This window comes from Vespa crabro, chromosome 4 (genome assembly GCF_910589235.1).
Source record: "Vespa crabro chromosome 4, iyVesCrab1.2, whole genome shotgun sequence".
Classification (NCBI taxonomy): Eukaryota; Metazoa; Arthropoda; class Insecta; order Hymenoptera; family Vespidae; genus Vespa; species Vespa crabro.
In genome coordinates, this window is record NC_060958.1 from 6,185,634 (window position 1) to 6,202,199 (window position 16,566).

The 16,566-nt window shown below is 31.0% G+C and overlaps 4 protein-coding genes across 6 annotated transcripts in view; 3 read left to right on the forward strand and 1 right to left on the reverse strand.

Moving 5' to 3' along the window:
- LOC124423547 (protein phosphatase PP2A 55 kDa regulatory subunit) overlaps positions 1 to 5,306 on the reverse strand; it is a 40,009-nt gene extending 34,703 nt beyond the window's left edge. The window contains exon 1 of one of the 2 annotated variants that reach the window (XM_046961370.1): positions 5,290 to 5,306. The gene's annotated coding sequence lies outside the window, so the exon portion shown is untranslated. Of the gene's footprint in view, positions 1 to 4,398; positions 5,236 to 5,289 lie in introns of those variants that run through there. The other variant, XM_046961369.1, reaches the window with a different exon arrangement.
- Positions 5,307 to 5,452: 146 nt separating this feature from the next.
- LOC124423546 (TATA box-binding protein-associated factor RNA polymerase I subunit B) lies at positions 5,453 to 13,452 on the forward strand. 2 transcript variants are annotated; one of them, XR_006942115.1, is made up of 11 exons: positions 5,453 to 6,185; positions 6,249 to 6,339; positions 6,457 to 6,661; positions 6,738 to 6,879; positions 6,972 to 7,096; positions 7,173 to 7,388; positions 7,481 to 7,710; positions 7,798 to 7,990; positions 9,459 to 9,899; positions 9,982 to 12,625; positions 12,804 to 13,450. XR_006942115.1 is itself a non-coding variant. In XM_046961366.1 (10 exons), exons 1-10 carry the CDS (start codon positions 6,078 to 6,080, stop codon positions 11,180 to 11,182), a joined length of 2,952 nt encoding a protein of 983 aa, XP_046817322.1. In that variant the 5' UTR covers positions 5,453 to 6,077; the 3' UTR covers positions 11,183 to 13,452. The 2 variants fall into 2 exon arrangements, 1 of the variants encoding a protein (XP_046817322.1); XM_046961366.1 differs by having other exon boundaries at positions 9,982 to 13,452.
- On the forward strand, positions 8,006 to 9,287 carry LOC124423549 (isoaspartyl peptidase/L-asparaginase-like). Its single transcript, XM_046961376.1, has one exon. The coding sequence runs from the start codon at positions 8,124 to 8,126 to the stop codon at positions 8,499 to 8,501; it is 378 nt and encodes a 125-aa protein (XP_046817332.1). The 5' UTR covers positions 8,006 to 8,123; the 3' UTR covers positions 8,502 to 9,287.
- A 206-nt stretch (positions 13,453 to 13,658) lies between the features above and the next one.
- Positions 13,659 to 16,542, forward strand: LOC124423973 (ATP-dependent RNA helicase abstrakt). The gene is made up of 10 exons (XM_046962389.1): positions 13,659 to 13,917; positions 14,000 to 14,270; positions 14,347 to 14,692; positions 14,792 to 14,925; positions 15,011 to 15,167; positions 15,229 to 15,391; positions 15,473 to 15,773; positions 15,851 to 16,000; positions 16,091 to 16,273; positions 16,350 to 16,542. The coding sequence occupies exons 1-10, from the start codon at positions 13,882 to 13,884 to the stop codon at positions 16,484 to 16,486; spliced, it is 1,878 nt and encodes a 625-aa protein (XP_046818345.1). The 5' UTR covers positions 13,659 to 13,881; the 3' UTR covers positions 16,487 to 16,542.
- Positions 16,543 to 16,566: the final 24 nt, after the last annotated feature.

The window sequence follows — 16,566 nt, forward strand, 5'->3', positions numbered from 1 at the left end:
TAAAATGCATTATGCATTACCAAAGAAGATATTAAACTCACAATCGAAGCAGTTGTATACTCAGGTGCAGCTGATGTCATTGTGTACTCATAACTGCTATCGTTGGTACTACATTTTGTTATATGCAATATATATGTACGTATATATCTATGTATGTATATAGTAGCAATTAATATTTGATGTGACAGATTACATTATCTTGATCCATATTTTCTAAAAGGATCAATCTTTCTTATAATCTCCTATCTTTAGATCTTTCACCTTTAACATCCTTTCCTTTCGATCTTCTTTTACAATAACTTTTAAACTTATATTTCGTTATTAGTTTGAACCTCTAAATATCATCATATGAAGGTCTATCAATCTTTATCGTTTTAAAATCTAAAGACATGTTTACTTTTCACTGCTAATCTAAAAATCACGTTAGACCTTTTTTTTGGAAATATTTATCTTCATCGAGAAACGTCACGGTATGTACGGTGATAAAAATCGGAGGAAAATATCGTTCGTACGTATGTGTTTGTGTGTGTATATACATATATACACATATACATGTATACATATATAGATTGGTCCAGCGATCGGATCAAACCCCCTGAGACATATTCCATGGGCCATGCCCCTCGTACTACTCTCTCTCTTTTTTTTTCTCTCTCTCTTTTTTACCTTCGGAATCGTATTGATGTAAAATTTAGGGTAGAGACTTTGTGGTATATATGTACATACTTACATATCTACAGGGAGCTATGAACAAAGCCAAGTCCATTTTTTCTAACATGAAAAAGGAGGCTTAACGTGTTAACACATTGACAGAAGACTATAGGATTCGCGTATTTCTTTACGGATTATTTAGAACACATTGAAACGTATTCCAGTGATATAAATCTGTCGTTTGGAAAACGAAAAGAAAAAAGAAAAATGAAAAAAGAAAAAGAAAATCGATATTCATCGATTCGTCGCAATGATCTGAATAAGGAAAGAGAAAAGAGAGAGAGAGAGAGAGAGAGAAGAGACAGAGAAAGGAAAAAAAGATCTATTGTTGGAATAGTTCGTCGAAAGCTTTCAATTTGTCTTTTATTCCTTCCTTTTTATTCTATATAAGAGAAAGAATTATTTATAGTCTTTCGTGAACTCGATCCTTTCGAATTTATATGTATTTCTATGACCGTCATATATAATTATCGATCTTATCGACGATTATTACGTAAGATCAAAGGAAGAGAGATAGATCATAATGCATAAATGAGATTGGAGTTATAAAATAAAAATTAGGGCGGATGGGGGAGGATAGGGGAGGCATGAGAAGCAAAAAATACAGAGCGAAGTGGATCGAAAGTTCGTAAATGGTCCGAAAGTTTTTCTAGATATTATCAAAAATCTATTGGTCTCTCTTTCGAATCTTATTAGACTTGTATTAGTTTTGTTAAGATAGAAAGAATTTATAGTTTTATAATCCGAAAAAAAGGATAAAAAAAATAATCTAAACAGTTAATCAATCTCAAAAAAAGTACTCCGATTTTTTCAAAATCATCTGAGCTTTTGATCCATCCTAAAAATGATCTTTTGAATTTATGTAGACATATACCTATATAAAAATTGTCACGTTCGTCATTTATCGTCGAATGATTAAAGAGACGAGCACATAAAGTTTATACGTAAAAGTTGAATAAAAAGGATAAGAAAGAAGGGACGGGAAGAGAGAATGAGAAGACAATGAAGATGAGTAGAGAGATGATAGACGCTTCGCTAATTAATTTTCTCTTCTCTCTCTCTCTCTCTCTCTCTCTCTCTCTCTCTCTTTCTCTCTCTCTTTCTCCCTTTCTAATTTTTTCTGATGCTACGACATCAGTCAAAAAAGTATATCCTCTTTAAACTCAGTTATATATACGAGAGCACATATAATAAGAGCGACCGCTGGATTAAAAACAATGGCGAACTTATCTTTCTTATTACTTTTCTAAATACACATATCTGGAAGCCATATATATATATATATATATATATATATATATATATGTATCTAGGTATGTAAGTATACATATATAAATGTACGTTTCGCACTTAGGACAATGAATTATCAGTTCAAAGGTAGAGAAATATTATTTTTTTCTTCGAAATTTCGAAACTCGAGATACGTATAAAGTATTAAGTTAACATTGTAATTTTATGAGTAGATATGTATCTATATATATATATATAAGGGAAAAACTGAGAACGAAAGTGCACAACGTTCTTACATGTAATTTACAATCATTTCTTCCTACGTTTAAGTATATCTTAATGATCATCGATGATACTTTTTTTTAAAAAGAAGGACGACGTTGAAAGTAGGAAGACCACGACGACGACGACGACGCCGACAATGACAACGATGATAAATTTTGTGAGAAAGGATGAAAGAGCGAAAGAGAAAGATAGAAATCGATTGTCTGATTTCAATGAGATAAAATATTAATGTGAGATACATACGTACGTATGTACATATGTATATTATCGTGAAAGTATAACTCTCTTCTCTCGGAAAAATTGTTTTTATTTTTGTTAAAAGGTTCCTAATATTATGTCTTACATACGTATATATGTATATGTTCCAAGCTCGATAACCTCTTCAACGAACAACAAGATGTCTTCTCTCTCTCTCTCTCTCTCTCTCTCTTGACAAATATCGATTCTTCTTTATTTCTGACTCTGCGTAAAAACACTCGACGAAATATATATGTATGTATGTAATATGTATGTATGTTGATATATCGCGAGGAAGTATCGCGAAGGTCGAAGAACAACGATTGAAAGTCGCGCCTTAACTAAACGCGGAAAATTCGGTATATTGTGTGTATCTATAATCTCGATTAGGAATCTATGAACGAACTATAAAAATGTAAGAAAGGCCCAAGGAAAACCTTAGCCCGATTCGTATTATCTATTATGGGAACGGACATGAGAGAAAGAGAGAAAGATAATTACGATGTGATGACGATATCAAGCAGAACGTATTGCTTTTCATCGATCGACAAACCAACGAGAAATATCTTAGATAATATCTATATTAGAGTATCAGGATAATTCGACCGACAATGATCACATGCGATCGTTCAGGTGTTTGACCGCGTTAGATCAATGTATATATATAATATGTATATATATAATAAACACACATACGTACACACACACACACACACACACACACACACACACACACACACACACACACATACACATATGTGAGACGCGCACATGTATCTATAAAAGAAAAAGAAATTGCAATATTAACGAAAAAGAAACAGAAATCTTCCGGCGAGGACAAGGACCTGAATAGTTTCAAGGTCGAACTAGAAAATCGAACTGACCGTTTCTATAAAGAAAAAAAAAAGAAGAACTTATTACAGACTATATAGTACGTACACGTTACGACGTGCTGCGAATAATAACAATGGATGGGCTAGTCGTGTAATAGCAATGTATGTATATAGTACATGGATCAACTACAAGGAGATACTTTCCTCGACACACGCATAACATTCTCTTTCTGCATTGGTAATGCTAATTCTAATGCTATACATATGCGTATACTTTTATTCCTATGGTGTCGTCACTCTATAATTCGTTTCTACCAATAACCAACCAATAGGATCTATCATTTTTCCAATATGGCGGATGCGCTTTATTAAAAATGCCCATTGATGTCGCGATTCCGTATGATATCCATTTTCGATAAATTTCGAGAGATAAGAATATATAACATATATAAAATATCGAAATATTGTACAAATCATATTATTAATTATGACATAGAGTTCTTATTAAAATGAAATCGAAGAAAAAAGAAAAAAATCGCGCGAATAAAAACTCGAGTCAAAGTAGAGTTTATGGAAACTTGAAGAAGATAATTACTCGCAAAACTGCATTTACAAAAATTAACTTTGACTCAAGACGAACGTGTAAAAAGAATAAGATTTACTTTCTTCCCAGAGTATGTGATCTTACGGATCATGAAAAATAAAAAAAAAAGAAATTAACCTGTAAAACCGACGCTCATTTCATATCCCCCTCTTCCCTTTTCGCGATCCGATGTCCTGTGTCCAGCATGCATCGCGACGTTGTCTCGTAGTTTAATCTCGTGGTGCTTACGTACACGTTGATCTTATCGTTCTGTAATTTACTTTTAGTATGGAAAACCCGATACACACTCCTTTATATCATGTATCACGCAAAAGCAGAAAAGAGGGTTGCACACTCTTTTCGCTTTGATGAAAGAATTCTCGTCGATGTGAGGAGCTTTGAAAAATGTCCCTTGAGGATTTTTTCTTTTCTTTTTTTTTTTTAAGAACGAAGCACTTAGACCTAACTCTCTTATAAAGAAGCACGAAAGAAAAAAGTAGAATATATTGGGAGGCTTACCGTGGTGTACGAAGAATTTCCAAAGAAAATAAAGAATACGTTGGAATATATCTTCGAAAGGCCCACACCTAGGTCCTCCGAGCAGCGTTAAAGCACTTCTTAAAGAAAAAGAAAAAGAAAAAGAGAGGAAGACAAAAAGGAAGAAGAAAAACAGAAGAGAGAAAGTCGTGCTTTCTCAAGCAGGTCGACGAGAGGTAACAACGAGGAGGAGAAGAGTTATGCGATCGTCCCATTAAAACTTGTCGTCCTCGATCACTAGGAAACACGAAAGCACACGCACTTCTCTCTCCTTTTTCGTCGTCTCGCTTAAACGTCGACGACGACGACGACGACGATGACGACGACGACGACGACGACGACGACGAAGACGACGAAGACGACGAAGACGACGACGACGACGATTACACCACAATGATAGTAGCAACTCTATAGATTATTCGTGAAGAAGACGAAGATGCTCGTCGACATCGACGACGACGAGGACGACGAGGAAACTACGCATCGAGTCTCGTGTTCAATTTATATAAACGTTGAAACACGTAAAAACGTTTTAATGGACACCGACGAATAATCATGACGATGGTGTAGTCGTTGGTTTGGTTAATCGGTGGTATACTAACTAGTAACGCGATAAAACTGTGCTACCAAAAGATACGGATGATTTCGACGATGACAGAACGTGAACACGAACATCCGAGATTCGTCTTACGCGAGTTGGTGTTTACTACTGAAAGCGACAACGCGCCGACGTGACTCTTCTCTCGAATCCCCAACGAATCGCGGGGGACAAGGACCGGGGTACCCGAGCCACTTCGGAGTGCAACAGTTCGCTCGATCGAAGCGCCACCGGGGTTGTCTGTCTGTCTCTTTCTAAACCTTTGGTTAACTTACGAGGGAAGGAACGTCGTGTTGACTACTCGAGTCACTGCCCGAGTCTGTGCCCCGCCGAGTGTCCTGTCTACCGATAACGAAGGGATCATGCGCATGAACGCATACACACATATCACGCGCGCGCGTGACCTTCTATACATTACTTATCTAACATATACTCTGAGTGCTTGCGAACTATACAGCCGCCTCGTAATTCTTCTATAGCTTAACCCCCACATTATCGGACTGTATTATAAAGAAACATTTTTTCTTTTTCTACCCTCTTTTAATTGCTTTCGAATATGATCGGAAACAAGTAAATATATGGCTTCTAAATATTTCTATTTATTAGAGCTATATTTATTTATTTATATTCTTGCAACGAAAGTGAACCGGTGGAAACGATACAAGAGAGAAGCAAAACCGGCGAAGATGTGACTATGAATTTAATTGTACCTGGACTGAATTACTTTCTTTATATATATATTCATCTAAGGAAAATTATATGTACGTTTACGATATGTAAAACACGGCCTTACGTTCTTTTTTAATGGATATATTATTTGACAAATAGTCATCTTTTAGAATTATAAAGGGGGACACTTTTAGAATTATAAAAGGATACTTAGAATTTTTAGAGATCTAATTTACCTGCTATGGGTATATTACGAACGTACTCGTAGTGTCCTCTAGTAGTAAACCTATTATAAAAAATGTTATCAAAATAGTAGGAAAGAAAGGCGGTTTCTAAAGTGACGTTTTAATTTGGTTAACACGTGTGTTCTGCTTGTCAAGTTTAACAAGTTTTAATGGAAGGAGATACAAAAATTAAGCAAGTATGCCGAGTTTGCGGTGGTACACAATTTTCCAAGGAAGCCGGTTATTTTTATTGTGAAATCTGTCAAACACAAAATGAGGTATATCGAAAACAATTTTTCTACTTTAAGGTTATAATATAACGTTATATTTTCATTATTCAGGAAATAAGAGAAGAAGTATTGGAAATTCGTGCAGATCCAACTACGAAACTGCGAAAGATTACAATAAAACAACAGAAAGACCGAAAACATGGTTAATATTATATTTTATATTTAATTTTATTTGTCTTGTTTGGTTATCGGGTATCTATCGTAATCATTTTCTATAGTACTATTAGAGTATATACACTAAATTTGAATGACTGTGCAGGTGAAAATCAAGGGTGGACAACATGGGAAATATATAATTTTGTTTTAATTGGATTAACCGATGAACTGATTGAACTTGGTGCTTCGCCGGATATAAAATTGACTGTGCTACAATTATGGGCAGCATATTTAAACAAACTCGAAGTTGCATTCATTTCGATAAACAAGAAATGTGTACCAAAACTATCTAAAAGATATCGTAAAAAGTTGGTTTATATTTCTTTGACTATATTAAAATATGAGATCCAAAATTTTTTTATATTTATGACCATTTTATTACAGAGATGCAGAAATCATTTATGGCAAAGTTCGATCACAAAGGAAGATTAGAAAACGGAATAGAACAAATATAAATAGTGCAAGTAATTCTATGATTTCTGGTACTCAAAGTGATGGTGGTTCACAAATGTTTCATAGAAACAAGGTACTCTACTGCAGTGTAAAATTCTTTGTTTTATAAAAAAATTGATGAAATGATATTAAAATAATATATGCTACTTAAATTGGTTTTAACAGAAACTCATGATAAATGCAGATTATGAAAAATATATGAAATCTCAAACAAATTCTGATGCTTTTAGTGCAATTACTCAAAGTGGTTACAGTTCTGATGGAGGAACATCAATTGAAGCAGAAGGAAAGTATGTTTTGCTTATAACTATAAAATGAAACTTTAGTATGTACTAGAATATGTACTAATTAAAACTTTTTATATAGGGTGTCCTTTAGCAAACATGCACAAGAGGAATCTAAAAAAATAAAAGAATTATCAAAAAAAATTCCTTATGGAAAAAGGATTAAATACAGAGAAACACATATTACTACTCAATATAAAGCAGGACCATATATAATTACAGCAATGAAACTGTGGGCTATTGTTTATCTTGGCTTAAGAATTCATAAAGAACCAATACAGTTAAGTGATATGTTAAGGTTCGTAATTATAATAATACTTCATTTGATTTAAAAATATATCTTTTTTCTTTTTGTTAGTTACTGTATGTATATATAATGTGATTTACTAGATATGCAAGAGAGGGTCATATGTCTTACTATAGATTAGATCATTTAGTTCCATCTGAAGTGAAACTGTCTCAGAATGATGTGAATTTTTTAACACAAAATACAGAGATAACCCATAAGGGTATGAGAAGGATAGCTGCAAGTATGGCAAAATTTATTGGAATTAAAAAAATGAGTTGTCCAAATCTTTTTCCACTGATCAGTCGTTATTGTCAGGAATTAGCATTACCAAGTATGAAAACTTTTAATATATAACTTCTTAATATATAAAAAAATGTACTATTATTAATCATGCATTACTTCTTAAAATATCTTTTAGGAGGAGTACTACTATATGCTGAAAGATTTATTGCTCTCTCTCCTCCAACAATGATTTTTGATTTTAAAAGGCCATACATCCCTAACTATGAAGCACGTGCCATGGCATTTATTATAGTTGTATTAAAAGTATTATTTGGATTGGATGGTATAACGGAGAATATTATTAGTAAGACTGCAGAACATATTAATAAGTAAGTTGTGTTATTTTTCCACCTTTCAATTTTTTGTTTATAAGAAAAATGACATTTTAATTGAGTAGGTTAAATTTTCATTTATATTTGTCTCAAATTTTATAAAAATATTTGTATTACAAAATCACTCATTATGTCTATAACAAAATGTTATTATCGAAAAAATAAAAGCTTTAAACAAAGAAATAATATAGATGAAACATTTAAAAATGTAACATGTAATAACTTGGAAAAGGAGTGTATTTGTCAAAGAGATACAAATTTACCGTGTATAATTGTACACGGTGGTGTAGGAAATTGTGAAGATGTTTTGGTTATTGAAAAAATGACAGCTTGTCAGAAAGCTGCATCTAATGGATATAAAAAATTAATAAAGGGAGGTAGTTCTATAGAAGCTGTAGAAACAGCTTTATGGTGGTTAGAATGTGATGAATTTTTTAATTGTGGTTATGGATCTGTATTAAATGAAATAGGTAGAAATATGTACCAATTCTATAAGAAATATATATGAATCTAAATAATGATATATGTATTAAATATAGGACAAGTACAAATGGATGCAGGTATTATGGACGGAGATAAATTTGAATGTGGCTCAGTAGCAGCAATTTCAGATATAGAACATCCTATATCGCTTGCTAGGTACGTTTTGGAGAATCTCCCAAATAATATAATTGTTGGAGAAAGTGCTAAACAGTTAGCACAATGTGCAAATATAAATTGGTTATCACAAGGGAATATGGTTGCACCAGCTGCATATCTTGCCTATAAATTAAGTGAAAATGAAAGCTATATAACTGATTATAATATGGAAGATTTAGAACATATTCAAACATTGCAAAGTAATAAAGTAAAAATATTACAATTGATGAAAAATATTATTTTAACATTATCTATAGGTAGTGTTGGAACTGTTGGTTGTGTGGCATGGGATGGTTATAGTATTGCTGCTGGAACAACAACAGGTGGTTTAAATAGAAAACTGGTTGGAAGAGTGGGAGATTCTCCATTACTGGGATGTGGAACATATGCTGATAAAAATGTAGGATGTTCTTTAACGGGTCATGGAGAATCTATGATAAAGCTTGGAATGGCTCGACGTATTGCAGAAGATATTAACCAAGGTTATGATCCAAGAACTGCATTACAGAGAAACTTAGATTACATGTTGACTAAACTTACGAAAAATGGCGGTGGTATTGTACTTAAGAGAGATGGATCCTGGGATATATATTTTACTTACAAAAGAATGCCATATGCTTTTATTAAAAATAATATGATTATATATGGGGTAGATTTAAATGAACGGAAAACAAATGTTTATGAAGATCTTGATGCAAACAAATTTTGTTAATGCAAACATTTCTTTGTAATTATTTTTTTTATGATATATTTATTTTTCTAATTTGTTAAAATGTATCATTTAAAAGGTTCTATTCTATCTTTTTTTTTTTTTTATTTGTTTCAGTGTAGCTAGAAAACGAGATGTACTTGATAAAAAATTATTTAGTTTTTGTGAATGGCAAAGATACATTGAATGTAGAAAAAATATTTTAGTAAATAACCATTTTCCAACAAAATTGAAATACAATCCAAGCATACCGCTAAAAAATCATATGTACTTTAAATTTTTGGAATTTATTAAATCAAAAAAAGATGGAGAAGCTCCAGAAATAACTAATTATAAGCATCTTTTTCCACGAGATCTTTCTGATGCTATGAAACGGTGTTTTGAAAAATTAAATCAAGATAACACACCATCAGAAGACATGACAATATTTACTCCATCGTTAACTCCTTTTCATTCTTATCTTCAACAACTTTATGATAATGCCTCCAACGAATTTCCTGATATATTAAAAACTGACTTTTATGTAACAAAAGTTGGGTACATGACTCATGTCAAAGAGTAAGTAAAATCCATTGTATATATATTTTTACCTGTATTTATGTTAAAAATATTTATTTGTAACTATTATGTTTTTTTACAGTTTTAAGCAACTTGCTGCACAATGTAATATAAATTTAGAAATTATAAATTCTAGATCACATTTTATCGATAAAATTGTACCTTTCTTTGAACCAAATAAGATGACAAATTTATTGGAACTTAAAGAAGATGTTCGAGTACATGATTATATTAAATCAGAAGAAGAAAATGTAAAAAAGATAAAAAATTTTGTTAGTTATATGGATAAAAATATACCTTGCTATACTAGAATTAACGATACAAAACTACAGCATTTTGATGATGTACAAAGTTCGTTTAAAAAGATAACAAATTTCGAATGTAATGATCATAATGATTTTATATTTGGAGATGTTTTACCAAGTGGTAAATTATTAATACCCAAAGAAGATAATTCTGAATCGGAAGATGACGTATTATATCCTAAAGATACTGAAAAAAAAACTGAATTTATAAATATAGAATTTTATCAGAAATATAATATTGAATTAACACATTATGAACAAGAATCAATGCTTAAACCACAAAAAGAGGAAACTGTTGAAGATTTTATGAAACGTAAAATGCATCAATTTCGTGATTCAAAAGGAAAATTTATAAAAGCTGTAGAAGTAAAAAAATTTATGAATATGTATAATTTCATGAATCCTAATATAATAGATAATTTTAATTTCTATGAATTACATAATTTTACTGGATTAAATTTTGATGTTAGCCTGAATCAATCTGATAATCTTGAAATGGATATATTCAAAGAGTCATATGATATATTGGAAAAACAAAAACAAATATTTGATAGAGAATATAATTATAGTGGCAATTTAAAAGATTTGGATGATTGTTTAGATTTATTTGATATATCTGATAATTTAGATGAAAATCAAGGTATCAATGAAACAAATTTTCCTTTAAACAAGGACATAGATTCCATCGAACAAAAACTTGATAACATGAAATTTTACTGTCCTTTTCAAGATTACTGGATGTATCACTGTATATTCAGTCGTGTCAAAGGGAAAAATTTTGAATTATTTGAAAAAATTTTACCAAGAAGTTTTCGTTGGTTATTAAATGAAGCTGCGAATATTTTAGAAATGACTACAGAAGATTTATATGAAGAAATCTGCATAATAGAAAGTTTTTATTCACAAATTTTAAATCCTGATGATGTACTTGAAGATTCTCCGAGATTACATCCCAGTCTCATTATTAGTAAATGGTAAAATTTGTATTATAGTTTAGGCAACTTTATATAAAAACTTAATTATATATGTATACACAAATGATATACAAATAGATTTTATAGAATATATACTTAGTTTTATCTATCTAATCTATTTGTTATATTTTATTTTGTTTGTATACAAGATTGAACGTGGTGCTATATTTATAAAAGATAATTTAATAAAATATTCAAAAGAAATTTAAATAAAATATATAAATTCAATAATTAACTGTCTTATATTAGTCTTGATAAAGCATAAAGTTATCTTCGAATAATGTTGTGAAGACATTAAAGTTTTTCATTACTGTTCGTTTCTACAATATTTTTGAAGTATAACCCAGAGTTATTTTTTTCTATCGTTTCTCTAATAGAGTAGGAAACAAACCTATCGATAGTAGTAAAATCCTATTTTATCGATTTACAGATAATAGTTTCCTGTTTTACCAACTATATTCTAACATGTTATTAATTCTTATTTATTCTTCGAAAAAAATCATGTCACAAAATGTTATTTTTTGCGACAATAGTTTATGCATAAAAATAAAACTTTTTAAAAAATTCGTAAAGGCATGTCCGTGTTGTTCACTATCCCTGGTTCTATAATGATTTACGCTATTAATGAGAACAGGTGTAATTCTTGACCGATTTTGATAAACAAGATTTCATTTTAAAAACGAAGTTTTGATCTAGGACATATTTTTCTCGAATTTTTAAAAAAGCTTTATTTTCTTTGAAAAAAATTATATTAGAAAATAGCATTTTTCGAGAATAGTTTATGGACAAATAAAAAGCTTTTTCTAAAATTAGCGCGAGAAACTTAAAATAATTTCAATTTAAAATTCCAATACTTCAAAATTTTCATTTCGAGATTATTGGCCATGTGCTATATCGACATATTCGGACTTTTTATTAACTTTTATGATTACCGGATCTGTTCTTCTTGAACTTTCAACGAGTAAATATCAAAAGTCTCTCAGTATGTCTTTGCTGCAAGTATCAATGAAGTATATTTTTATATCATACGTTTCTTCAATAATTTATACAGTTTCTTATTATAACGGTGATACTAATAATTTTGTTTTTATTTTTTCGAACATCGAAAATGTTTCATTTCAGAACATCATTGTGTTCTAAATTAAAAATATCGCGAAGTAGAAGCAGTGTTTGTTCGTTTGCATTTCACGATTTAAACAGCAAGTGTTTTTGCATCAACTACGTGCAATACAGTCCCTCCGATCATTCATGTCGAGGACAAAAGGTCCGAATCGGTACTTTGAAGTAGCTAGTACATTGCATGGTTCCAATCGTGATTCGATCAATAGACTTTCTGGCAACTTAAAGGAACACCAGTTGATACGTATTTCCGAAACCGATAACCGAAAACGAAGAAGGTGTCATGTATATTATAATAACAAACAAATTAGGAGAATAAATTTAATGTGTAAGTCTTGTAGAATTGTATTACACCTTGTAGTACGAAGTGATTGCTTTGCTTCGTATCATTTGAAAGATAAATACTAAGTACTTAACAAAAATTTATTAAATAAATATTTGATTCTAACACAAAAAAATCTTGTACTTATTTATATATCTGTATCTTCACAATTTCGATCAAATAGAGGGACTAAATAGAGAACTGCCGATGAGATTTGTAAAACTTCCTCGAAAAATTGCCGGCGACAAGCGAAATGATGTGAGTCACTTCTTCTGGCGCGAAACGAACAATTCTTGATTCGATTTGCGGACGATATAGCGTTAACACACACATGAATGTTGCGGACGTGATTAAAAGTTCTACTGAGGATTTTATTGTTCGAAATTCGAAAAGCAGGAACGGTCGTGCTTAATAATCCGTTATGTTTGAAGGTGACGATGTTGGACGGTAAACGGGGTCTCATACATCTTCTGTTAGTTAAGAAGCCTGAAGTTCTCGAAGAGGTAAGACATAGCGAATTGGTACCATGAAACGTGGACTTTAGAGTAGAGTTAACGTCAGTCCATGGATTTCCATATGCACCAACTTACATGTAGTGAGACCTGGATCGGTAGTACTTACGTTATATTGAAATTTAATTGTAAATCACGCAACGCAAGTATTACCGGGCGAATGGCTGCATATTTCACTATATTTTCAAAATCTCTTTAAATTAATTCTGATTAAACACTAAATATTAACACTTTACATTACCAATAGTACTTCTACAGGAAAATAGATAAGATATAGTTAAATTCAAAGATAATTTCTTTAAATTCGCAAATTTATATATTAATTATCATATATGTTAATTATATTTATTATTCTTTATACTTTTATCATGACTAAAATGCACATCAACGTCGTATCTAGCATGGATCACTGCGAGATGCACGCTATCATCAAAGAAAGATATAAGCTTATGCATCGATACAATAGGCGCATGGTGGGGACAGGGTTCCCTGTTTATATTCGTAGTTCATGTTTTGTCCATACTTGTCGCTGAAGTCATACTTAGAACAAAAAATAGTGTACAGCCTTAACCTTACAAATATTGTTTACTTGTATTAAGTTATAGATTGTATAGTTATTTTTAACAATATTTTAAAATATCAATAAAATACAATTTTGTTTACAAAATAATGAGGCACTTTGTAATAGAGTAATTTTTTTTTAAATATTATAAATTTAATATTAGTTTATACGATTTGTTAATAATTATTATGAGTCAGATTAATAGCGATGAACGACCTAAAAAAGTAAGTAGATTTGACTATATTGATTATTTCATTATTAATTGCATGTATGTAAGTATATTTATATATTGTATAATATGTACAGAGGTACAGGAAAGAAGAAGAGAAAAATACTTTCTCTGACACCGATGAGGATTATGTACCATATGTATCTGTTAAGGAACGAAAAAAGCAACAGCTTATTAAACTTGGTAAAATTAATCAGTTGAAAGAAGAAAGTGCAAATGGTGGTATTGGAAAAAGTAGCAGCGAAAATGAAAAGGATGATGCTGACGATGATAACGGTCAAGTTTGGGGCCGTAAATCTAATATTTCTCTTCTAGATCAACATACAGAATTAAAAAAATTGGCAGAAGGTAACTCATAGCTAAAAACAAGTATGAACTTATCATGAAATAAAATTAATAAAATATTAATGTTATATGTATGCAGCTAAAAAAGAGAGTGCTATGGAAAAACAATTAAAGGAAGAAGAAAAGATATTGGAAAGTGTGGCAGAAAATAAAGCTTTAATGGGGGTTGCTGAATTGGCAAAAGGTATTCAGTATGAAGATCCAATAAAGACTAGTTGGCATCCTCCAAAGGTAGTACTTAGTCTTGGAGAAACAAGACATGAAAGAGTTAGGAAGAAATTAAGAATTTTAGTAGAGGGAGATGATGTACCTCCTCCGTTAAAGAGCTTTAAAGAAATGAAATTTCACAGAGGTATCTTGAATGGTTTAGAACAGAAAGGAATCACTAAACCTACTCCGATTCAAGTACAAGGAATACCTACTGTGTCAGTAATACATTTATTTTATTTTATATTTTTTATTGATTTTGATCTTATCGGTAAACTTTAATATTATTATTTAATTAATCAATGAATCTATAACAGGCTTTCTGGTCGTGATATGATTGGTATAGCTTTTACTGGAAGTGGTAAAACATTGGTTTTTGTTCTACCCATTATAATGTTTTGCTTAGAACAAGAAGTGGGTATGCCCTTTATAAGAAACGAAGGACCATATGGTAATTATTTAGATAGTTAAATAATATTACAATATATATTATTAAGAATGTATTGTTAGAAACACCATTTTATGTTATTTTATAGGTCTTATAATTTGTCCATCACGAGAATTAGCAAAACAAACTTACGATATTATTCGTCATTACACAAATAGTTTAAGACAAGCTGGTTGTCCCGATATACGTAGTTGTTTAGCAATTGGTGGAGTACCTGTATCTGAATCTTTAGAAGTCATTAATAAGTATGTAACAATTGTTTTAATTATTAACATGTAATTATTAACAATAATTTAATATCTGCAGAGGTGTACATATAATGGTGGCTACCCCCGGACGTCTTATGGATATGCTAGACAAAAAAATGGTTAAATTAAGTGTATGTAGATATTTGTGTATGGATGAAGCAGATCGTATGATAGACATGGGTTTTGAAGAGGACGTGAGAACGATTTTTTCTTTCTTCAGAGTATGTTTAACACATGATTAATTTTAATATGAATTATAATTATATATAATGAAATAAAAATGAAAAATATTTTTATTATAGGGCCAAAGACAAACGTTACTATTCTCTGCCACTATGCCAAAAAAGATTCAAAATTTTGCTCGTTCAGCCTTGGTAAAACCTGTAACAATAAATGTTGGTCGTGCAGGTGCTGCCTCAATGAATGTAATTCAAGAGGTAGAATATGTAAAACAAGAGGCTAAGATAGTATACCTTCTAGAATGTCTTCAAAAGACTCCACCACCTGTACTTATATTTGCTGAAAAAAAACAAGATGTTGATGCTATTCATGAGTATCTACTTCTAAAAGGAGTAGAAGCTGTAGCAATACATGGAGGAAAAGGTAATAAAATTTAAATAAAAAACTTGTCATCAAAATATCAGAATTTTACAGTTTTTTACTTGTATTCTTTTTTTCAGATCAAGAAGAGAGATCGCGTTCAGTTGAAGCGTTTCGTGCTGGCAGAAAAGATGTATTAGTAGCAACGGATGTTGCTTCTAAAGGTCTTGATTTTGCAGATGTACAACATGTTATAAATTACGATATGCCAGATGACGTAGAAAATTATGGTACTTTGATTTGCAATTATTGATAAATTTTAAAATAATATTGTTTATCTCCACATGTGTGCATGCAATGAAAATAATCTATTATTTCAGTACACAGAATTGGAAGAACTGGAAGATCAGGCAGAACTGGAATAGCCACAACATTTATTAATAAAGCAAATGACGAATCTGTATTACTTGATCTTAAACATTTATTGATGGAAGCAAAACAGAAAGTTCCACCATTTTTACTTGAACTTTGTTCTGAAAATGAAAAATATCTTAATTTGGGAGGTAAAATAATTTATACAAATTTTATTAATTATTCATTTACTTCGATAGAAACCTATATTATCATTTAATCTTACAGATGAACGTGGTTGCAGTTATTGCGGTGGTCTTGGGCACAGAATTACTGAATGTCCTAAACTGGAAGCTATTCAAAATAAACAAGCATCGAATATTGGCCGCCGTGATTATCTAGCCAGTAATGCAGCTGATTATTAATATATATACTTCTCTTTTAATAATGTATATAATAAATATAGTATTTTATTATTTTATATTATATTACTTTTAATTTTCAA